At 53.2% G+C, this 22540-nt stretch overlaps 2 protein-coding genes across 3 annotated transcripts; both read left to right on the top strand.

Annotated features, from left to right (window-relative positions):
- Positions 1-475: 475 nt before the first annotated feature.
- LOC134553172 (argininosuccinate lyase-like) lies at positions 476-8770 on the top strand. The gene is made up of 16 exons (XM_063402565.1): positions 476-1079; positions 2675-2869; positions 2983-3066; positions 3656-3712; positions 4261-4358; positions 4534-4611; positions 4844-4921; positions 5322-5374; positions 5585-5647; positions 5808-5922; positions 6555-6639; positions 6775-6834; positions 6970-7053; positions 7317-7397; positions 7487-7593; positions 7674-8770. The coding sequence occupies exons 1-16, from the start codon at positions 1065-1067 to the stop codon at positions 7822-7824; spliced, it is 1404 nt and encodes a 467-aa protein (XP_063258635.1). The 5' UTR covers positions 476-1064; the 3' UTR covers positions 7825-8770.
- Positions 8771-10111: 1341 nt separating this feature from the next.
- On the top strand, positions 10112-21334 carry GUSB (glucuronidase beta). Of its 2 annotated transcripts, XM_063402543.1 has the most exons (12): positions 10112-10374; positions 11954-12142; positions 12965-13146; positions 13599-13741; positions 13897-14084; positions 14723-14875; positions 15790-15968; positions 16338-16484; positions 17435-17519; positions 18973-19149; positions 19886-20021; positions 21113-21334. In XM_063402543.1, exons 1-12 carry the CDS (start codon positions 10138-10140, stop codon positions 21268-21270), a joined length of 1974 nt encoding a protein of 657 aa, XP_063258613.1. In that variant the 5' UTR covers positions 10112-10137; the 3' UTR covers positions 21271-21334. The 2 variants fall into 2 exon arrangements, with proteins under 2 accessions (XP_063258613.1, XP_063258612.1); XM_063402542.1 differs by lacking the exons at positions 19886-20021; positions 21113-21334 and having other exon boundaries at positions 18973-19879.
- The last annotated feature ends 1206 nt before the right edge of the window (positions 21335-22540 follow it).

Genomic DNA, 22540 nt, shown 5'->3' with positions numbered 1-22540 from the left:
TTTGAGAAGCAGTGAATTAATTGGTGGGTATGAGAGTCTGAGCCTTGTTCTGGGTGGATACGAGGGCACCCACAGGAAATCAGCTGTGACAGGACCTCGGGGGCCGCCAGAGGCGCTGGGTGTCACTGGCAGGGCCCTGCTGCTCCAGACACGGAGCCGGGACCTGGATCGGGCTGAATGGGACAGCGGGGCTGGTAAAGGACAGCAGACCCCGAGAGGGGACAGGGAAACGGGGCTGAGTGCGCTGCGAGGGACAGAGACAGGGACAGCGACAGGGACAGGGACAGGGACAGCGACAGGGACAGCGACAGGGACAGGGACAGGGACAGGGACAGGGACAGGGACAGGGACAGGGACAGGGACAGCGACAGGGACGGGCCGTGGCACTGCACAGCCCGGCCGGGAGCGGGGCTGGCCCGGGAACTGCCCGCCCCGGCGGGCGGGACGGACCGGGAGCGCCGGGAGCGACGGGAGGGGACCGGGAGCGGAGCTGGGACCGGGAGCGGGACCAGGAGCAGGGCCAGGACCGCGATTGGAGCGGGAGCGGGACCAGGAGTGGGATCGGACCAGGAGCGGAACCGGAACCGGGACTGGAGCTGGGACCGGGAGCGGGATTGGGACCGGGACTGGAGCTGGGACCGGCACGGGGAGCGGAGCTGAGACCGGCACCGGGGCTGGGATCGGAACCAGGATTGCAGCCGGGATCGGCACCGAGATTGGAGCTGGGACCGGGAGTGGAGCTGGGATAGGGATTGGAGCTGGGATTGGGATCGGGACAGAGCTGAGATCGGAACCGGAGCTGGGACTGGGATCGGGACCGGGTTTGGAGCTGGCATCGGGACCGGAGCTGGGATCGCGACTGTGACCAGGATTGGGATCGGGGCCGGAGATCGGGATTGGAGCTGGGATCGGCACCGGAGCTGGGATCGTGACCGTGACCAGGATCGGGACCGGGACCAGCACCGTGCCCGGAGCCGCCCCGCAGTGTCCCGGCCCGCAGTGTCACCCGGAGCCCGCAGTGTCACACGGAGCCCGCAGTGTCACCCGGAGCCCGCAGTGTCGCGATGGCAGCAGCCGAGGTGAGAGCGAACTTTGCCTCCGGGGGTGCTCGGCCGAGCGGAGCCGCCCCGAGCCCCCCGTTCCCCCCCGTGTCCCGGCCCTCGTTCCCGGCCCTGTGCTCGGGCCCTTCCCGGCACTGGCTTGTGCAAACACTGCTCGGCACAAAAGCGGCGCTCTCCGTTTCCTTCTGTGCCGAGGCGTGCCCAGGCATCCCGGCCCGTTCCCTTCCTGCTCTCCCGATCGCTGCCCCTGCTCCGGGCACGGCCTCTGCTCCAAAGCGAACTTTCCAGCTTTCCCGGCTGTAAATGTGTGTGTGGCCGTGTTTCTGCTGGCACACTTCTGGCTTTGATGGGAATCTTTAAATACTGAAGTTATCCCTGGATATTCCTGGTCTCCAGTCAAGTGCTGAGCCTTTAGAGTGGCCTTTAATTTAGCATTAATTTTGCTCCTAAGGGCACCAAACGAGTGCTGAGGAGCTCTAACACTTCTTTCTCAGTTCTGATTCCCCTCTCCGCCTTCCCTCAGCTTTCTAACAAAGCTGCCTTTTGCGCATGGCTACACCCTCACCTCTGCAGGCTCTCTGCTGTTGTCCTTTCAGGTCCTTTCAGGCACAGGGACATGGAAACAGTCACCAAGAAAAACATTTCAAAGTGTTTTGTCTGGCTGGTAAAGCTCTGGCACAGATCCTGCCAGCTCCTTGCTGTCCATGGTAGTTACAGAGACCAGCACGAGAAGAAACTTGCCAGTGGTGTTTAAAAAATCAATCAGATTAGTAATTATCCACTCTGCAATGCTGCTGTGTTTAGTCCCTTCCTTCAGGTGCCCTCCAATTCCTTTTTGTGCCTGGCAGACCTGGAGAGTTGCATTTGAAATCTTGCATAAATTGTCTCTGCCCCAGTGAAATTCTTCCCCACTTCAGTGCAAGCCTGGCAGAATTAAAACTGCTTGGCTTGTCCAACGTGGGCAAGCAAAAAGCCTCAGAGCAGGTGACAGAGCTGAGGTGAGGCCACCCAGAGTGTGAATCACGGCTGGAGAAGCTCCCACACAGCACACGCCCAGCTGTGGGGCACAGCTGGAACCTGCACCAGCCCCTGGTCCCTCCCTGCAGCAGGTGACACATTCCAGGGTGAGGTCACCACAGGAATCCTGCTTTGGGTGGGAAAACCCCACTTCTGTGTCTGTGCTGGCCCCAGCTCTTTGTCAATCAAAGGATCTGTTAGTTAAAAAGGATTTAGAGGATATTAATTTCACTGTAATCCTACTGACTGCTAGTTTTTCCTCTCTCTACACAGCCAATCTGTGCTGGTCTTGCATCTTTCCCTGATATTAATTTCAAGGACTCCCAGCAGAGTCCTGCAGAGGCAAAATACCTTGGAGGTTCCTGGGCCAGCCCCCGGAGCTCAGGGGTAAATAACCCTGGCAGTGATGTGTTCTCCAGCTCTTCAACCCCCTGCCAGAGGCCCTGGAGCCCCGGGGAGTTTCTGCTCAGTGCTGTCACACTGAAGGGGACTGAGCACGGCCTCTGGATCAGATGAATGAATCACTGGATGTTCTTTACTGCACAGGATTTATCAGAAGTCATCAGGCCTCTTTAATGTGCTGTTTTCTCTCTCAGGGGAACAAACTTTGGGGCGGAAGGTTCAGTGGGAGCACAGATCCCATCATGGAGATGCTCAATGCTTCCATTAGCTACGACCAGAGGCTGTGTGAGGTGGACATCCAGGGGAGCAGGGCTTATGCCAAAGCCTTGGAGAAGTCCGGGATCCTGTCCAAAACTGAGCTGGAGAAGATCCTGGGTGGCCTGGAAAAGGTATTTCTCCTTCCCTTCAAAAGCTGCCAGGTGAAATGATGGCTCCTGAGCTGAGAGCAGCCTCCCTGGATTTGATAACCCCTGTGGCTGCCTGGTGTTTGTGCTGTTTGCAGATCTCTGAGGAATGGTCCAAGGGGGTCTTTGCTGTGATCCAGACTGATGAGGATATCCACACTGCCAACGAGCGCAGACTGAAGGTTTGGCTCCTCCAGCCTCTTCTTCCTCATCCTCTGCCTGACATGAAGGGCTTGTCCCTCTGTCCCTCGGTGAAATCCCTTTGGAGCTGCTGGCACTGAACCCCTGGGGCACAGCCAGGGGTCTCCAAGGCCCTTCTGGGGCTGTTCCAGCACAGAACCCAAACCTGCCCTTCCCCAGAACACATCCCCTGGCTCCTGCAGGATCCTGGAGCTGAGCCCCTTCCAGCCAGGGGATCTGCTGGTGTGGATTGTCCTGTCTGGAACACAGAGATCCTGCCAGAGACCCTGCCAGAGATCCTGCCAGAGATCCTGACAGGGATCCTGCCAGAGATCCTGCCAGAGATCCTGCCAGAGATCCTGCCAGAGATCCTGCCAGGGATCCTGCCAGGGATCCTGCCAGGGATCCTGCCAGAGATCCTGCCAGAGATCCTGCCAGAGATCCTGCCAGAGATCCTGCCAGAGATCCTGACAGAGATCCTGACAGAAATCCTGACAGAGATCCTGCCAGAGATCCTGACAGAGATCCTGACAGACATCCTGACAGAGATCCTGACAGACATCCTGACAGAAATGCTGCTCTTGTCCTCAGGAGCTGATTGGAGACGTGGCTGGGAAGTTGCACACTGGCAGGAGCAGGAATGATCAGGTATGGACAGAATCTCATTTTCTCCTTCTGTGTTCCTCCACCTCAGTTCTTGAACTGAATATTTTTCTGCCATCTCTCTCATCTCTCTCATCTCTCTCATGCCCTGACACACTCCACTCATTTAAATTAATGATGGCTTCAAACTAATGATGCTGCAGTGACTCATCCACCCGGGGGAGTGGGGTTTGCAGGGCTGCATGCTGGTGGTAAAAGGCCACAAAATTCCACTGACATCTCTGAAAACCTCCAGAAGCCCTGACTCTGCTGGCTGGGCACACACATCTTCCAGGGTCAGGATGATCAGCTTGTGTTGGTTGGGAATTTTCTGCTTCTAATTTGACAATATCTGACAAGTCCACCCTAAATAACATTTTGGTTCTGTCCCTGGAAAGCAACAGCAGCTCTCACAATCAGTGACCAGGGATGCATCCTAAATGAGGATTTCCCTTCCCATCACCCAGAACCAGGAGGGGACAACGGTGCCAGGGGGGTTCTGCTGAGCAATATTTGGTCACTGAATCCTGTTGTGCTTGGCCAATCCCCCACAGGTTGTGACTGACCTGAAGCTGTTCATGAGGAATTCCCTCTCCACCATCTCCACGCACCTCCTGCGGCTCATCGAGACCCTGGTGGAACGTGCTGCCATGTGAGTCCCTGTCCACAGCTCCTGTATCCCATAGCTTTGGCCTTTTTGGGGACAGGACACTCCTGGGCTTGCTGTGAGGCTGTGCAGCTGCAGGGTGTCCTGTGCAGGGAGGTACAGCCCTGTCCCTGCCTCCCTCCTGTCCCTGCTGCTCACCCCCCTGTCCTTCCCCTCCCAGAGAAATCGATGTCCTCCTGCCTGGCTACACCCACCTGCAGAAAGCTCAGCCCATCCGATGGAGCCAGTTCCTGCTCAGGTGAGACCTGCCACCCTCGGGGCCCTGCTGTGCTGAGGGGACAGCCAGGGGTGGGGACAAACCAGAGGGGACCTGCAAACTGCAACAGGAGCTCCCTGTGTGGCTCTGACCAGCTGGGAATCCAAGCATGGATGGAGCAGCTCCCTGTTCTCCATCCTTTGCCATTCCCACCTCCTGGAGTGGGATTTTTCCAGCTTCCTCTCCCTGTTTGATCTCTCCTGTCCTTGCCCAGCCACGCTGTTGCTCTGACCCGTGATTCTGAGCGCCTGGGAGAGGTGAAGAGGAGGATCAATGTCTTGCCTTTGGGAAGGTAAAGTTCATTTTTTATTGTGATCCTCAGCCCTCCCTTTGCTCTGAGATAAAGACAAGAGGCAGGTCTGTCCATCCCCTGAGCCACTGGGGGTTCTATTCCATAGACACTGCAGTTCCCTCTCCACAGACTCTCAGCACAGAAATATTTTTCTATTCCTCTTGAAAATCAAGGATTCCAAGGCTTCCATCAAGCAACTCTTCCTGTTTGGGAGAGAAATTCTGGTTTAGTCCAGGATTCAATCTCTGATGAGCCTCACACCACACAAACATCACTTGACATCAAAATGAACAGGGGGAGGGGAACCTCCAGAGAGGTGTCTGGTATCAGTAGAGCTCAGTTTTGGACAGATATCAGTTTGGACACCATGTGTGACTTCTGGTTCTTTCTCCCCTGGCAGTGGAGCTCTGGCTGGAAACGCCCTGGGAATTGATAGAGATCTGCTGTGCAGTGGTAAATGTCTCCCTGGGCCTGAGGAACAGGACTGCTCAAAATATCTGGGATTTGGGGAAGCATCAGCGGATTGTCCTGATGTGATTTTGGATGTGTAGCAGCTGACAAGGGGGTGGAGGGCAATGAAGAGATAAAAAGTGACCAGCACTGGGGCAGCCTGGTGCATGGAGGGTCATGTGTGACCTCCTGTGTCCATCCCCTCCCTTGCAGAGCTGGACTTTGCTTCCATCAGCCTGAACAGCATGGACGCCGTCAGCGAGAGGGACTTTGTGGGTGAGCACAGCCCAATCCCCCCAGCCCTGTGGGGAGCAGCTCTGACACCTTCCCAGTTCATTTAATATTAAATCCATCACCATGAACTAAAGCCCCAGTCAGAGTTCCCTGGGTTGTCCAAGCATTCTTTCCCCCTCCTGACTTGCTGCCTTCCCTGCAGTGGAATTCCTCTCTGCTGCCACCCTGCTGATGATCCACCTCAGCAAGATGGCTGAGGATCTCATCATCTACAGCACCAGCGAGTTTGGCTTCCTGACCCTCTCTGATGCCTACAGGTGGGTCTCAGCTCTGGGCAGAGCTCCTCCCTCACCTTCCCTCCTCAGCTCTCCCACCCTGGTGAGGCAGGGGTTGGGATCTCCCTGTGTGCGAGGCTGACCCAGCATCAAGGGCTTGGCACAAAGGCACTCCCAGGGTGAACATTCCTCAGAAATGGTCACTTATTTCTGATTCCCTTAACTCAGCCAAGTCTGTGTTCAGCCCAGCAGTTCCTGTGCAGGAGCTGCTGGCAGAGAGAACTTCCCCCTGTGCTGGGAACGCTGCCAGAGCCCTTCCTTGCCTGGCTGGGTTTGCAATCCCGACAGAGTCCTTGTGTGCAGGGTGGCACAGCCACAGCCCTCCCTCCCTGAAGTCACCCTGACACACAGTCTGACCTGCTGATATCACCCTGGAGGAGCCTGGAGCAGGAACCTCTTTTTAATTTTCTCTTTGAGAGGTGGGGCTGTGTGGCAGCTCCAGGCACGAGGCAAAACCCAAGAGCAACTCAGTCAGTCCAGTGATTTCCTACAGCCTCAACAGGAGTGCAGTGAAGAGGGTCCTACACGTTGCTTTTGGAGGGCTGGGTCAGCGCTGATGTGTGTGGGTGGATGAGGGATTTGCTCACCAGTGCACCCCACTCATCTCCCCCCAGCACTGGCAGCAGCCTGATGCCTCAGAAGAAGAACCCCGACAGTCTGGAGCTGATCCGCAGCAAAGCTGGGCGAGTGTTCGGACGGGTGAGCCCAGAAAGGAGGGGAGGGAGAGGAAACTGCTCATTTTGGGGCTGGAGAATCTCCTTTTCCTTGCCCTTTCTTTTGTAAGGAACTGTGGGCTCTGTACCTCACTGCTGCCTGTCCTGTTTCCCTCTGCAGTTGGCTGCAATTCTCATGGTCCTCAAAGGCCTCCCGAGCACCTACAACAAGGACCTGCAGGTACAGCCCTTGTTCCTCCCCACACCATCTCTCTGAGCTGCCTGGAGGAGTCAGGAGAGCTGGGCTGCTCAGCTTGGGGGGTTTTGGGCTGTACCAGGCTGGCTCAGAGCCGTTTCCATCACTGCTCCAACACAGGAGGACAAGGAGGCCGTCTTTGATGTCGTAGACACCCTGAATGCTGTGCTCCAGGTTGCCACTGGAGTGATTTCCACCCTCCAGGTAAGGATCCTTCTCATCTTCTCACTATTCAACATCATCATGGTGCATATTCTGTGAGTAACACAGAGAGCAGAGCTCCAGCTTGTTCCCAAATAAAAACTCTTCAGTGCCTCACCCACACTGCTCATTTTGTCCCCTCTGCCAGCTGCTCAGGGGCTCAGAGCAATCTTTTAGAGCTCCAGGTGAATTCCCCTCACCCTGAGCACTAACCTGGCCCAAGGAGGGGCTAACGTGGAGCCCTCCCTGGGACCCTCCTGCTGCAGATCCACAAGGAGAACATGGAGAGGGCGCTGAGCCCGGAGATGCTGGCGACTGACCTGGCTCTGTACCTGGTCCGGAAGGGAGTAAGTGCTGGAGGGAGAGCTGGAGCTGGGGCTTCTCTGGATGCAGAGAGCTGATCTGAGTCCCCTCTCTGTGCCCCTTCCCCCTGCAGATGCCCTTCAGACAAGCCCACGTGGCCTCTGGCAAGGCCGTCCAGCTGGCCGAGACCAAAGGCATCACCATCAACAACCTCAGCCTGGAGCAGCTGCAGAGCATCAGGTTGGTACCTCCGCTATCCCCCCTCCCCAAATTCCTCCCCAAACCCCCTCTGGCGGTGTCTGAGCCCCCCCTGTGCGCAGCCCCCTGTTCGGCAGCGATGTGGGGCGGGTGTTCAGTGCTCGGAGCAGCGTGGAGCAGTGCACGGCCGCGGGCGGCACCGCCGCCAGCAGCGTGAGCGCGCAGATCCAGCGGCTGCGGGAGCTGCTCGGGAGGCTCAGGGAGCAGCCTTAGAGCGTGGGGTGTCAAATATGAACTTGTGGTTTGTGTTGTTAGAAATGAGAGCTTGACACGGCCAATATATCAAGCAACAATTTAATAATTAATTAATTAGCATGGTAACGTGTGAGCAAAGACAGCGCTGGGTACAGTGGAAGGATTTTCCCTTCCGACTGCACACCCATTGCTGGACTTGCTGGGATTTTATTGGCTATATCCATACATATTCACAAGCTTTCTCAGCAGTTTCCATTTCTAGTTTTAACATCACAATTCAATACTTAACAGTCATAAACCCATACTTGGTCCTGTATAATTCTATAGGCTACTGTGATCTATTTCAATATTTCAATATTCCAGGATGTACATCCAGGATATGTCTCCCAGATGGTGGGGTTCAGTTTTCAGATGTGGGGGTCCAGTTTCTATTTTCTAGGTCCATCAATAGTGATTTTCCAGTTTCCTTCTTCAGGAGCCATAAATCAGTGAGCTGAAAACTTTCTTTTGTGTCCTGGAATATTGAAATTTAAAATGGACCACAATAGGTATTGAATAATGACATTAAAAATTGGAAATAGAAACTGCTGAGGAATATATTGGAATATTGGGAATAGAAACTGCTGTATGTTGGGGTTTTAGTGTTTGGTAATACACATGAGTTAAGATGGAGGATTTGGGGTGTTGTCTTTGTCCTTCTTCTTCCCTTTCTTCTTTCTCCTTCTCTTCGGGTTTGGGTGATTTTTCTGGTTAGTTAATGAAAGCTCACACTGTGGACATTGAGTGATCTTTAATTGGGTTCTAAATAAAAATAATTTAGGTGTGGGGTTTTAATTGGTTTTGCTTCTTGTTTAAAAGTCCTTGAAACAAGTCAGAAGTGGCCATTTTCTTGCCTTTTTAGACAGGGCTCACACCTTGTGAAACTGTAACTTAGATAAGGTATAATAAACATTCCAAGACTGAACCCCATGTCTGCATTTTCTGTATCTTTATCCTGACATTGGAGCAGGAAAGAGCCAGGAATTCCAACAGTCAGCATGGGAATCAATAAAACAGAGATAATTAAAAAGGATATTTGCAGTTTTGCTTTTTTGTAGAAACGAATACGTGCCTTTAGATTTTTTAATGAATACTTGCCAAATACATTGATGTTAATTGCTTTGTACCAGTGAAGACAATCAGCTCTTTTAATTAACCAATAATTTGAATACACGCTTTGTTTAGAAATACGTTCTGTACATGCTTTGTGAGCAATAATAATAAACCTAAGCTGTGCTTAGGGGCAGATTTGGGTTGGACATCAGGAGGGTGAACAATTCCTTCCCAGAAATGGTGATCAAACATCAGAACGGGCTGCAGGGAGGTGGAATCACCACCCTGGAGGTGTCTGAGGGAAGGGTGGATGTGGCACCCACGGTGGGTTCGGCCACGGGTTGGACTTGGTGACCTCGGAGGTCTTTTCCAGCCTAAATGATTCTGTGACAAATAAATGAATAAACAAATGTGTAAATAAGTAAGCAAATGAATAAATAAGTAAAAGTAGGTGAGGAGAGGAGAGGAGAGGAGAGGAGAGGAGAGGAGAGGAGAGGAGAGGAGAGGAGAGGAGAGGAGAGGAGAGGAGAGGAGAGGAGAGGAGAGGAGAGGAGAGGAGAGGAGAGGAGAGGAGAGGAGAGGAGAGGAGAGGAGAGGAGAGGAGAGGAGAGGAGAGGAGAGGAGAGGAGAGGAGAGGAGAGGAGAGGAGAGGAGAGGAGAGGAGAGGAGAGGAGACTCGCCGCTCGATGAAATCCAGCGATCCTGGACAGAGCCTGAAAGTTCCCGGAGGCGCCTTCATGCCGGGACACGCGTGGCTTTGTCCGCAGGAGACCGTGGGACAGGACCCGATCCCTGTCGGGCTCTGCGGTCCTCATCCCGCTGGGGCGGGATCGGGACTAGGACCAGGATCGGGACTGGGACGGTGACAGGGATCGGAATCGGGACAGTGACAGGGATCGTGACCAAGATCGGGATCGCGACAGGGATCGGGACCCGGCTCTGCCCCCGCCCCCTCAGCCGGGCCCCGCCCCCTCACCGGGGCACCGCCCCTCAAACCGGACCACGCCCCCACCCCGGCCACGCCCCTCAGCCAGACCCCGCCCCCTCAGCAGGCCCCGCCCCTCCCTCAGCCAGGCCCCGCCCTCCCTTAGCCCCGGCCCCGCCCCTCCCTCAGCCCCGCCCCTCCCTCAGCCAAGCCCCGCCCCTCCCTCAGCCCCGGCCCCGCCCTCCCTCAGCCAGGCCCCGCCCTCCCTCAGCCCCGCCCCGCCCCTCCCTGGGCGGGCGCTGCCCACAGCGAAGATGGCGCTGGCGGCCGCGGGCGGCAGCGGTGCCGGGCAGTGCCCGCTGCTGCTGCTGCTGCTGTTGTTCCTGTTCCTCCCGGGGCTGGCGGCCGGTGCCGCCGGGATGCTGCAGCCCCGGGACACCCCCACCCGCGAGCGCAGGGAGCTCGGCGGCCTCTGGAGCTTCCGCGCCGATCTGTCTCCGGGCAGGGACGCCGGGTTCGCGCAGCGCTGGTACCGGCGGCCGCTCCGGCAGGTAGCGGGGAGCGGGCCGGGCGCTGCCCCTGCCCGGGCACGGGCTGCGCTCTGTCCCCTCCGAGCCGCGCCGCGGGGGCTCCGCTTCTTTCTTCCTTCCTCTCTCCCTCCCTTCCTCTTTCCCTGCCTTCTTCCCTCCTGACCGCCGCCGCCGCTCTCCCCGCGGTGCTGGCCCTGGAACACCCTATTTCTCCCTAATTATTCTCCCTAATTAGCAGCCCCTGATGATCCCCCCGGTGCTGCTCCGGAGGCAGGCACGGTTTGAATGAGCCCCGTTCACCTCCACGTGTCCCGTGCCGCAGGAGCGCTGAGCTTCCAGCAGCACAGAACCGGCAGAAATGAGCTGAAAAGGAGCTGGGAATGGTTTATTTCAAAGTTTCACAGTGCTGGTAGACAGGGTTTGGTGCGGCTGGGATCTGCTTGGAAATTAATGACATTACCTGAAGGAAAAGAGTTCTGGATTTTATGCATAAAATGGATAAATGGTTCATTATTTGTGTCTTTAGCCTTTTGGCCGATTTTCTTTCTGGATTGTGGAGGGAGAGAAGAGCTGAAGGGCACTGTGCTGCTGGAAGTTTTGCCAGAGGAGAGGAATCCTGAGCTATGCCCCCTCCAAGGGAGGCTCAGATCAGTGCATTCAGCCTGTTTTAGACCTCAGAGAACCTCCCTGAAGGACACACAGGTTCTGGCCAGCCCAGGCAAGGGTTTTCCTGTATAAAATACTAGAAAATCCTCTTCCTCATCCGAAGATTTTCCCACTAGGATTTTCTGATGAGGGCACGGGGCTCTCTGCAGTGCCAGTGCTGAGTCAGCCATGCACATGATGCCCACCCTGGGTGCCCAGACCTTCCTCTTTCCGTGTCCTGAGGCTTCCTCAGGAGAGGAGAAGCTGCAGAAATCCTTCGTGCAACATCCTGAGTGCAGAAAGCGCTGGAAATGAACAGCTCTGTTTGGCAATAGCAGCTGGATTCCTCAATATTCAATGTACTGTGACACTGCCTCCCTGTAAGCTTCGTATTGAGTAAGCAGCTGAATGGATTCTGTTGTAATCCCAAGGAATCTCTGGTGCTTTCATGCAGTGAGGAAGGCTGAACTCAGCCCAAACAGTCTCCATGGGGAGAAAAATATCCCAAAATATCCATTACTGCCCAAAATATCTGTTATTTAGTTACCCGTTCACTACAGCTCTTAGCTGACAAACAGCACCACAACTCCCACATTGCTCTGGAGCTGTGCAGGAGAAATTCCCACTGAAACAACAGCTTGGGCTTGGGTTTTTCTCCCCTCACTTCTCTGATTCCATGATGCCAGGGCCATTAATGACAGCATTTCATTGCACAGCAGGAGGGGAAAGAAAGGAGCAGCTTTCTCCTGTAGGAACAGGCAGGTTCCTGTGCCTGGTGCTAATTAGGGCTTGTACAGGAGCTGTGAGAGATCTCAGCAGTTTTCAAACAGCTTTTCCCGAGTATTTCCCCTTGGCAAAGGCATTGTGAGGCTGTCAGTGGAAGGGGACACCTCCAGCAGTAAAATCCCTCTTTTTAAACGCTCTGTTCCTTCCTTTTCCATGCAATTCCTGCCAGACCGGCCCCGTGATTGACATGCCAGTGCCCGCCAGCTTCAACGACATCACGCAGGACCCCAGCCTGGAGAATTACATCGGCTGGGTGTGGTACGAGAAGGAGGTGCTGCTCCCCCTGCGCTGGCTGCAGGGCGATCCCGCCCCCAGGGTGGTGCTGCGCTTCGGCAGCGCACACTACTACTCCATCGTGGTAAATCCCTAAATTAGGCTGGACTAAAGTCGGTTTTATGGTTTGTCCAGCAAATGCATCCCTGCCTCTCCTCTCTCCCCTCTCTCCCCTCTCTCCCCTCTCTCCCCTCTCTCCCCTCTCTCCCCTCTCTCCCCTCTCTCCCCTCTCTCTCCTCTCTCTCCTCTCTCCTCTCTCCTCAGGGTTTAAATCCCCTTCTGAACTCGTGTCTTTTTATCCCCCAGTAAGAATGAATTCCACTTTCTCTTCTCTGATCCTGCAGTTTTGGGACTGGTAGCTAAACATTTCCTGATTAATGGGTCTGCCCCAAACTGTGTCCCTCAGTGGTGCTTGATGTGACCCAGACCTAGCTCCCAGCAAAGGGAGACCCCTCAAAGATGAGGATTGACCCCTCAAAGATGAGGATTGACCCCTCAAAGATGAGGATTGACCCCTCAAAGATGAGGATTGACCCCTCAAAGATGAGGATAGATCCCTCAAAGATGAGGATTGACCCCTCAAAGATGAGGATTGACCCCTCAAAGATGAGGATTGACCCCTCAAAGATGAGGATTGATCCATCAAAGATGAGGATTGACCCCTCAAAGATGAGGATTGACCCCTCAAAGATGAGGATTGACCCCTCAAAGATGAGGATTGACCCCTCAAAGATGAGGATTGACCCCTCAAAGATGAGGATAGATCCCTCAAAGATCCGGATTGATCCCTCAAAGATCCTTTGAGGATCAAGAGCCCAAACTTATTCCTTGTAACTGGGCTTCCCCTCTCCGTGCTCTGCTCACCGCAGAATCCCAGTAACCCATTTTTTTGGGTCTTTCCTGGCAGTGGGTGAACGGGGTGCAGGTGGTGGAACACGAGGGGGGCCACCTGCCCTTCGAGGCTGACATCAGCAGCATGGTGCAGGGCAGCCCGGGCGCCCCGTGCCGCATCACCGTGGCCCTCAACAACACCCTGAGCCCCCACACGCTGCCCCCGGGCTCCATCCAGTACATGAGTGACAAAGCAAGGTGAGCTCTGGGGTGTTTCACTGCTGGGCTCAGCCCAGGGGTGTGGGACAGGGGAGTTTGTTCAGCTGCTGGTTCGTAAATCCCTCCCTGGGGTTGTCTTTGTGGTGAATTTGGCAGTGAGGAGTTGAGGCTGCGGTGCTGGGAGGGATCAGCAGTGGGTTATTGCCTCTGTGGTGTGGACAGGGAGCTCAGGTTGGGTGATTTGAATCCATGGCAGGTTTGGGAGGCTTGGATTCAGCTGGAAGCTGCAAGTACCAGCTCTCCTGAAGGATCAAGATCTTTGTTCACAAATTCTTTAACTGCAAAACCCTTCAGTGTGGCAGCTGAAAGACACATCCACCCTGTTGTAAAGATCTTTTACGTGATTATTTTGCACTGCCAGCATCCCCGTGCTGCCTTCAGCTCTGTAATGAAGTGTAACCACAGCCAGTTCTCCTGTCCTGCTCACTCAGGTACCCCAAGAACTACTTTGTGCAGAACACCAGGTTTGATTTCTTTAATTACGCTGGGATCCACCGCCCAGTCGTGCTTTACACCACTCCTGCTGCCTACATCGATGACATCACTGTGACAACCACTTCATCAGACACTGTGGGTGAGTCCTGAGCAATTCCAGCTCCCTCAGGCTCCATGTGGAGCTGACAAGGGCAGCAGGGAAAATATCCTGTGAGACTGCTGGGATTTGTTTCTTGGGGGCTTTTCCCTGAGCTGTGCTTTGTCTCTGATTGCCTTTTGTTCCCTCTGAGCCAGCCGTGGTGCAGTATCAGGTGTCAGTGCTTGGCAGCACAGCCAATTCCCTGTCCCTGAGTTTACGTGACCAGGAGGGGAAGGTGGTTGCTGAGGGTGATGGCCCAGTGGGAGAGCTCAAAGTCCTCAACCCAAACCTCTGGTGGCCTTACCTGATGCACGAGAGCCCTGGATACCTGTACTCCCTGGAGGTAAAGGGGATTTCCTCCTCAGTGTGGGTGTGTTTAACAGGGGTAAGGCACTGCCATATGGCCCATCCTCTGTGGCTCTGCTAATTAGGCAGTAATCAAATCAAGCTTTGAAGGGTCTGGCAGAGAGCAGGGCATTCCTGGAGGGCCTGTGTGTGCTCTGATGTGCTGGCCCTTCACACTGAGGGCAAATCCATCCCCTGTGGGGAGATGATGAGTTCAATACTCAAGCCTGGGGGATTCTGTGGGATTTCAGGATCAGCAGTGATGTTCAGGTGCAGAAATCAGGGAGGGTGAGCTGCTCTGAGTTTCCAGGGACTCAGGGTCACACCTGGGAGCAGGTGACGTGTCAGGCATTGCCTGGCATCAAGGTGCAGGGCACAGAAGTGGCCTGGGGGGATGCCATGGGGAAAAGACACTGAAGTTTCTGGGATGAGCAAGTGCCAACAGGGTCATCCAGGGGCTCATTCTTCATCCTTCAACTTCCACACCTTGGATTTCTGTTTTGTTCAGTCAGACCTGGCTCCCCCCACTGAGCAATGGGCTGGGAGGGGCTTTGGGGCCAAAATGTCCCTGACAGACAGGGGAGGGAGCACTGGGCACCCCGTGAGGATCCCTCCCGTTCCTCCCTGGCCGTGCAGGTGAAGATGCAGGCGCAGGTGGGCGGGGTGCTGCTGCAGGACCTGTACACGCTCCCGGTGGGCATCCGCACCGTGCACGTCACCAGCACCCAGTTCCTCATCAACGGCAGGCCCTTCTACTTCCACGGGGTCAACAAGCACGAGGATGCAGATGTGAGTGTGGCACCCATGGCAGGGACACCCAGGGGCACCTCAGCTCACTCTGCTGAGGTGGCACCTGCACCTCTTCTCCCTTCTCCTTTCTCCCTTCTCCTTTCTCCCTTCTCCTTTCTCCCTTCTCCTTTCTCCCTTCTCCTTTCTCCCTTCTCCTTTCTCCCTTCTCCTTTCTCCCTTCTCCTTTTTCCCTTCTCCTTTCTCCGTTCTCCGTTCTCCCTTCTCCGTTCTCCCTTCTCCGTTCTCCCTTCTCCCTTCTCCCTTCTCCCTTCTCCCTTCTCCCTTCTCCCTTCTCCCTTCTCCCTTCTCCCTTCTCCCTTCTCCCTTCTCCCTTCTCCCTTCTCCTTTCTCCCTTCTCCTTTCTCCCTTCTCCTTTCTCCCTTCTCCTTTCTCCCTTCTCCTTTCTCCCTTCTCCTTTCTCCCTTCTCCGTTCTCCCTTCTCCCTTCTCCGTTCTCCCTTCTCCGTTCTCCCTTCTCCCTTCTCCCTTCTCCCTTCTCCCTTCTCCTTTCTCCCTTTTTCTCCCTCTCCTCCCAGGCACTAAGGGCACACCGTGCTCGGTCCTGCCGCAGTCCTGGCACCCCTCAGGGCACAGGGCTGTGCTGTGCAGACCCTGAAGCATCTCCCAGCCCCAGCAGTCAGTCAGACACGCTGACACTCAGTGAGAGTGGGGGGCCCTGGCACAGGGTGCCCAGAGCAACCGTGGCTCCCTCGTCCCTGCCAGTGTTCCAGGCCAGCTGGACAGGGCTTGGAGCACCCTGGGCTAGTGGGAGGTGTCCCTGCCCATGGCAGGAGGTGGAATGGGATGAGCTCTAAGGTCCCCTCCGACCCAAACCCCTCTGACTGTGACAATGGCTGTCGGGCTGGATCAAGCAGGGACGCTGCGTTCCCAAGGGCTGATTCCTCTCTCCCCCAGATCCGTGGCAAAGGCCTGGACTGGCCCCTGATCATGAAGGATTTCAACCTTCTTCGCTGGCTGGGGGCCAACTCGTTCCGCACCAGCCACTACCCGTACGCCGAGGAGATCATGGACCTGTGCGACGCCTACGGCATCGCGGTCATCGATGAGAGCCCGGGGGTGGGCATCAAGCTGCCGTAAGAAGCGCCCAGCACGCGCTGCCCCTCGCTCTCTGCTCCTCTCTGAGCTGCTTCCAGGTGTCCCCTTACCCTTTTGACACTTCTGTGCTCGGTGGTGCTGATAATGAGGGGACTTTGCTCTCTTTGGAAATCTCCCCTTGCGCCACGGGTTGATGTTGAGCAACCAGAGGGCGTTTTGGCACCTTTTGCCGCATGGCTCCACTAAGGAGCCCAAACTGCAGCCCTGAACTGTGCAGCAAACTCTGGGGAAATAGGGCAGAAGCCATCCTGGGCCATCCTCAGCATCTGCTGCACCCAGAGGCTGAGTTTGCAGAAGGAAAGGCGGAGGGGATGGATTTGACTCCTTCACCTCCTTGTGTCTTCCAGCGAGAGCTTTGGGAACAAGTCCCTGCAGCACCACCTGGCTGTGATGGAGGAGCTGGTGCGCAGGGATAAGAACAGGCCCTCGGTGGTGATGTGGTCAGTGGCCAACGAGCCGGCCTCGGAGCTGCCCCCAGCCGCCCACTACTTCAAGTGAGTGCTCCTCATCTCCTGCAGACGATGCTTCTTCTTCCTTTGGGGTGGCACAGAGAGGTGGGAAAGGGAGGGCAGGCGGTTTTTGGGAGCTGAACCTGTGGATGCAAACTGAAAAGGAGCTGCTGCTTGCTGTGTCCAGCTGCTGCTCTGAACTGTCCCATGTTGGTTCTGAACCACCAGGAGTCCCCTTGGTTTGAGCATCTCTTCCTGAGCTAAGGGTGAAGTAGAATCCTGGTGAGAATGGATCTTGTTAGCACTGGAAGATGAGTTCTGAATCCTCTGAGAATTATGGCAAAGCTGTAAAATAACTGCCTTTCATGCTGAACACAAGGTTCTCCAGTTAGTGCTGCTTATTTGTTCTGTGGCTCCACACTTCAAAGCCACTGCTTTCAGTCCCTGCAGCCCCCTTGGTTTTATTTCTGAAGAGATTTAAGCTTTGGATAGCCCAGAGGCAGCTCTGTAATGGGCAGCAGACTGTCCCTGGGAGCTGTGGGTGCTGAAGTTTCATTCTTCAGAATGTTCCACCACCCTCCTGCCAAGTCAGGGCAGCAGCAGAGCTTGACTGTCCCATTCTGTCCCACCTCCCTCACTCAGGGCTTCCTCAGAAGCATCCAGCCTCTGCCTGCTGTGGCACAGGGCCTCAAGAACACATCCCAGAAAGCTCAGAAACTTCTCATTGTCCTTTCTACAGTTTTGTCCTCAAACTCAACTGTCCCTTCCACTTCTGAGCTGCTGGCACCGCCCCACGTGCTGTGCTTGGTGTGCTTCCACTCTGCTCTTCTCCGGGTGGTGACAGAGATTCTCTGTATTTCATTGAAATTCTAAATTTCAATGCCTGCTAAATCAAAAGCAGCTCTGGCTGGGGTTTGGAAGGACAGGGAGCCTGGGGAGAGGGGCTGTGCTTCTCCTTGCTGTTGTTGAACTCTCGTTTTACTCTTTGCAAACAGGACAGTGATAGCTCACACTAAAGCTCTGGACCCCTCCAGACCCGTCACCTTTGTGACAGATGCTAATTACGCTCTTGATCGTGGTGTAAGTTTGCTTTACTTTCTAGCTTTTTCTTTTTTTTTTAAATTCATACATTTCATTCATTTAAATTTCTTCCTCTTGTCGCTTGTTTCATAGTCCTTTCCCCTCCTCTTCCCTAAATTTACTGGAGGTATTTAGCAAGGAAAGGCTAAAGAAACCTGTAGTTGTAGTCCAGCTGAAAAAAAAAAGGATCTGTAAGAGAGAATAATTCTTTGTGTGCAGGATAATGCCCCTGGATTCCATTAATATTGTCATGCTTTGCCGTGCCACTGATTGTGTTTACTAATGCTCAGGATTTTCACTTGCAATTAAGCCAAAGCTTAAACCTCTTTAAAATGCTCACAACCCTCGTGGAAGTCTAAAGGAAAAGGAAGCTTTGCTTTAATTCCTGCTTTAAACTGCTCTAGATCTTCTTTGGCAGATGTCTGTTTGTGCTGAATAATCTAAAAGCTCCTCCAGCTCCATAATTACAGCCCTAGAGCTGGATAAATAACCAAAAGGCACTTTCCTTGGATTTTTTGGCTTTTCATAGCATGGAGCAAGGATTTTAACACCTGTATTTGTTTCCAGGGTAGATCCTTGCACAATAATCACTTCTAGCAGGTGAGTTGGTGCTGCCACACATCCCTGCTCCAGGTTACACTTGGGATTTATTCTAAAATATCCTCTAATCAGCAGGAATGGCTGCAGCTCTGGGGGTTTTCCTCCCCACCCCAGAAAAAAAAAATAACAACCAACTTCTGATGGCTTTAAATTTGCAGGAGCCCAGCAGAAATCTGCTTTTGGATATCCCATTCCCATTCTGGAGGAGCTCAGGCAAACAAACCCAGAGAACAGATCTCTCATACACTGATGTGATATTAGAACTTTTTTTTTTCCTTTTATTACAAAACATGTTAAGAGAACATTGAACAAGTTACATACAACATCACTTTATCTTGAGGGGGCTTTGTGCCCTTTTATCACACTGTCCATGTGGTAGAAATGGCAAATAACTTGCAGAATGCTTTAGTCTTAGTATTGCACCATTGATGCACAAAATTTAGTTGCTAGTCAAAGTGTTTGACCACTCACTTGATAATCACATTCCAATACTCAAAAAGAAAAAGTACATCTAAATGTACCAGCAAGCCAGAGACACCTTGGAAACAAAACAAAACAAAAACTTCTAACAAACCTGAGAATGAAACATGTTGATCTTGTCTAACTCTTTGCTGTGACTTCCTAATCTGTGAGAAAAATGCCAGATTAATGCTGTTAGCTTATTAAATTTATCTTTTTTTTTTTTTTTTTTCCTGGGGAATATAATGATGTTTGGAGGGCCTGAGTGATGGGGGAAATAATTTATTTTATGTGTAATAACCCTGGATTCCATTAAATGAACCCAAAGGAGGATTTAGGTTTACAAGAGAAGGTTGAAAGCTGTGCCAAAACACTCTCACCTTGTTTTTTGCAGGCTCCCTACGTGGATGTGATTTGTGTGAACAGCTACTTCTCCTGGTACCACGACCCAGGGCACCTGGAGGTGATCCCACTCCAACTCACAGCCCAGTTTGAGAACTGGTACAAAACCTACCAAAAGCCCATTATCCAGAGTGAATACGGAGCAGACTCCGTGCCTGGGCTGCACAGTGTGAGTGCTGTGGGGTTTGCCACAGGGAAACAGCTCCAACAGGGCACAGAGTGTCACTGGGAGAGGGTGGCACCACCGGGCCTGGCTGTGCTGGGAGTGTCCAAAGGGCTGCAGGATTGGGATCCACCAGAACCAGACAGCTTTGCCTCTCTGTCTGCCTGGAGAGGACTCCAAAATCTGTCCTTGGCAGTGGCAGAAAATGAAAACAAACCCTGGAGAATAGAGATTTGTGGTGCTATCCCATGCAGGAGGGGTGGCACTCCTGTCCCCATCATGCCAAAGGCCACCAGGGCAATTCCCCCTGGGAACACCTGGAATTCTGTGTTTGCCAATGCTCACAACAGCCAAGGTAACGCAGCACAAGCAGCAGAGCAGGCAACCACGGGGTTTGTGTGAGGAGCAGTTCCCCTGTGAGGGAAGGGCTCTGCTCAGGCCACCACAGGGTTTGTGTGAGGAGCAGTTCCCCTGTGAGGGGATGGCTTTGCTCAGGCCACCACAGGGTTTGTGTGAGGAGCAGTTCCCCTGTGAGGGGATGGCTCTGCTCAGGCCACCACGGGGTTTGTGTGAGGAGCAGTTCCCCTGTGAGGGGATGGCTCTGCTCAGGCCACCACGGGGTTTGTGTGAGGAGCAGTTCCCCTGTGAGGGAAGGGCTCTGCTCAGGCCACCACGGGGTTTGTGTGAGGAGCAGTTCCCCTGTGAGGGGATGGCTCTGCTCAGGCCGTGGTGGTGGCTGCAGGACCCCCCCATGATGTTCAGTGAGGAGTACCAGCAGGCCCTGCTCAGGGAGTACCACGCTGTCCTGGACAAGAAGAGGAAGGAGTACGTCATCGGGGAGCTCATCTGGAATTTTGCTGATTTTATGACCAATCAAGGTGAGCTTTTATTTATGTTCTGAACACCTCTCCATCCTCCCTGCGAGGGCAGTGGTTGGTGCCACACAAATACTGTGCTGAGGGATGGGATAAAAGGCCCTCTGTTCACCAGGACAGAGCACAGCTGGTTTTGTCCTTCTGTCCCCAAATCCAGCATGACCAAGAGGGAAGGTCCTGCCTGTGCTTAATTCATCCTCTCTCCTGCACAGATGCTCCCAGGAACATGAGGGGAAGCTTGTGAGGGACCCAGACAGCTCCTGGTTTTTGGCCACCCTCAGTTCAGAGCTTCAGGCAGCTGTCAGGGACATCTCACTTGCTCCCAGTGTCACTACAGCTGCCCTGGGAACAAAGCCCCTTAAATCATCAGCATTAATTTGGCAGAGGTTTAGCAGTAGCTGAGCAGATGCCACACTGGCTCACCATGACACCCCTCCCACTATTAATAGATAAGTGCAGTCACAAAGGAAGGAAAAATCCTTAATTTACAGTGCAGTCCCACAGAAATTAAACAATCACAATCTAATTAATAATGAACCCGTTCTGCTTATGCCACCTGCAGTGGGTTGGGGTGGTGAGCAGTCAGTGAGAAGGAGGAACAGCACTAAAACACCCTGCAGAGCACCAGGACAGGCTCAGTGATGGCAGTGGCCAGAAAAGCAGCATCAAAAAGGACACAGAAAATGCACACAAGGTCCCACACAGATGCAGTTCCAGTCTCTACGTGTTGCAATCCTTTTCTCTAATTTCCAGTGAGAATTAAAACAGGCAGAAAGGATCCAGACCCCACAGAGGACAGTAAATAGTCACCATTTCCTCCATGCAGTCTGAAGGTGGAGCCAATCTGTTGCAGATCTAACCCTGATCAATGGGCACAGCCGGTCCAGTGTCCCAGCTGTAAAACAAGGAACTGCAGCTGGGTTATTCTGTCACAGCCAGGGATCCTGCCAAGCTCCCCTGTTGTACCTGACTGCAGAAGAGAGGGCAGAGGTCTCTTCCACCTGCCCTGATCTGGTATCTACATTGTGACAGCTCACAGCAGGGCCTGGAAGAGCCGGGCTTAAATATTTCTTTATTTTATAACTTCTCTGCAGGGACCACACGAGTTCTGGGGAACAAGAAAGGGATCTTCACCCGCCAGCGGCAGCCCAAAGCAGCTGCCTTTGTTCTTAGAGACAGATACTGGAAGATTGCAAATGAATCAAGCTGTCTTCCTCCTGTAAGAACATCACATTCCCACTTCCTAAAATGAAGACAAGGGGTTTAGTGGCTGGGGATTATGTTGAACTTGTTAATAAATTTCTATTTAAATAGGTTTTATGCCTGATTCGAGTCTTGCAAGTCCAATGCGATTTCTAGTCCACCTGAAGTAGTTACTGTGATGCAAAGCAGATCAGAAACTTTTGTTTCCTCTGCTCAGCCCTGTCTGGAGGCTTCCTGTTTCCAGGCAGGAAAACAAATATTCACTTTCAAGGAGCTGAAGTTAAGAAATCTTGACTGAGGTATCTGCTTATGGCAAAAAAAATTACAAATATTACATGATACAACTCAATGCTGAACTTAAAAACAAAATCTAAGTTACTCTAAATGAACATCACATCCTTCTACAGCAAATGAGGTTTTCCAGTTAAATCCCCTAAGAGTTAACACTACTGAGATCACAGCAAACTGCCCGAGGATTGCAGAGGAGCAGGGTTTGTGCAGCTGCTCTGGCCTGACACGATGGATGTGTGAGAAATCCTGAGCATCCCCAGCTCAGCAAGGCTGGGAACCACCCAGCATATTCCAACAGAGAGTTTGGAATTCCTGTTCCAGCAGCAAGGTGGAATGTTAGACAGGGAGGGGCTACATCGACTCAACTTTAAATCTGTTTATTTTACAGTACCAAAACTGCCACTGTTAGACACAAACTGGATCTAACAATGCCACTTCCAGCATGGAAGGGCTTCCTTCATATTAAATGTCACCACAGGAGGAGCAGCCCAGAGGGAAATTCTGTTCCAAACCTCTGGGGCAGGGCCAGGTGGGGCTTTAGCCTGGCATGGATCACACCAGCATGCACAGAAAAACTCAGAATATTTACTCTGCAAACTTCCCAGCAGCATCACAAAACCAGAGGCTGCCCAATGCGTTTGGGAAGTTACAATTCTGGAGTTTGATTCCTGGAATTCACAGATTCTGGGTGGAAATGCTGCCATGACTCCCTGTCCTGCAGCTGCCTCTGACCATATAAAGAAAAATTTCCTTTTCTGTTGTGTGGTGGCCAAATTCTGTTCCCTTCAGAGGTGGCACACGAAGAACCAACAGCACCTTCCACCCTGCCCCAGCAGAACAAGGACACAGATATTCACTGCAGACTCCACAAAAATTTTTCTTGTGTTTTTAAGGGAAAAGAAATGACACTACAGCATTCCTCACACCGTGCTAGGCCTAGATTTTCTCTAGAACTAAACCCCCAAAATATAAACCTCTATATAATAAACAGTAAAAAGACATTTGTTCAAACACACCATGGTATCAGC

Source organism: Prinia subflava, chromosome 8 (assembly GCF_021018805.1).
Source record: "Prinia subflava isolate CZ2003 ecotype Zambia chromosome 8, Cam_Psub_1.2, whole genome shotgun sequence".
Classification (NCBI taxonomy): domain Eukaryota; kingdom Metazoa; phylum Chordata; class Aves; order Passeriformes; family Cisticolidae; genus Prinia; species Prinia subflava.
This window is presented reverse-complemented; position numbering and strand designations above follow the sequence as displayed.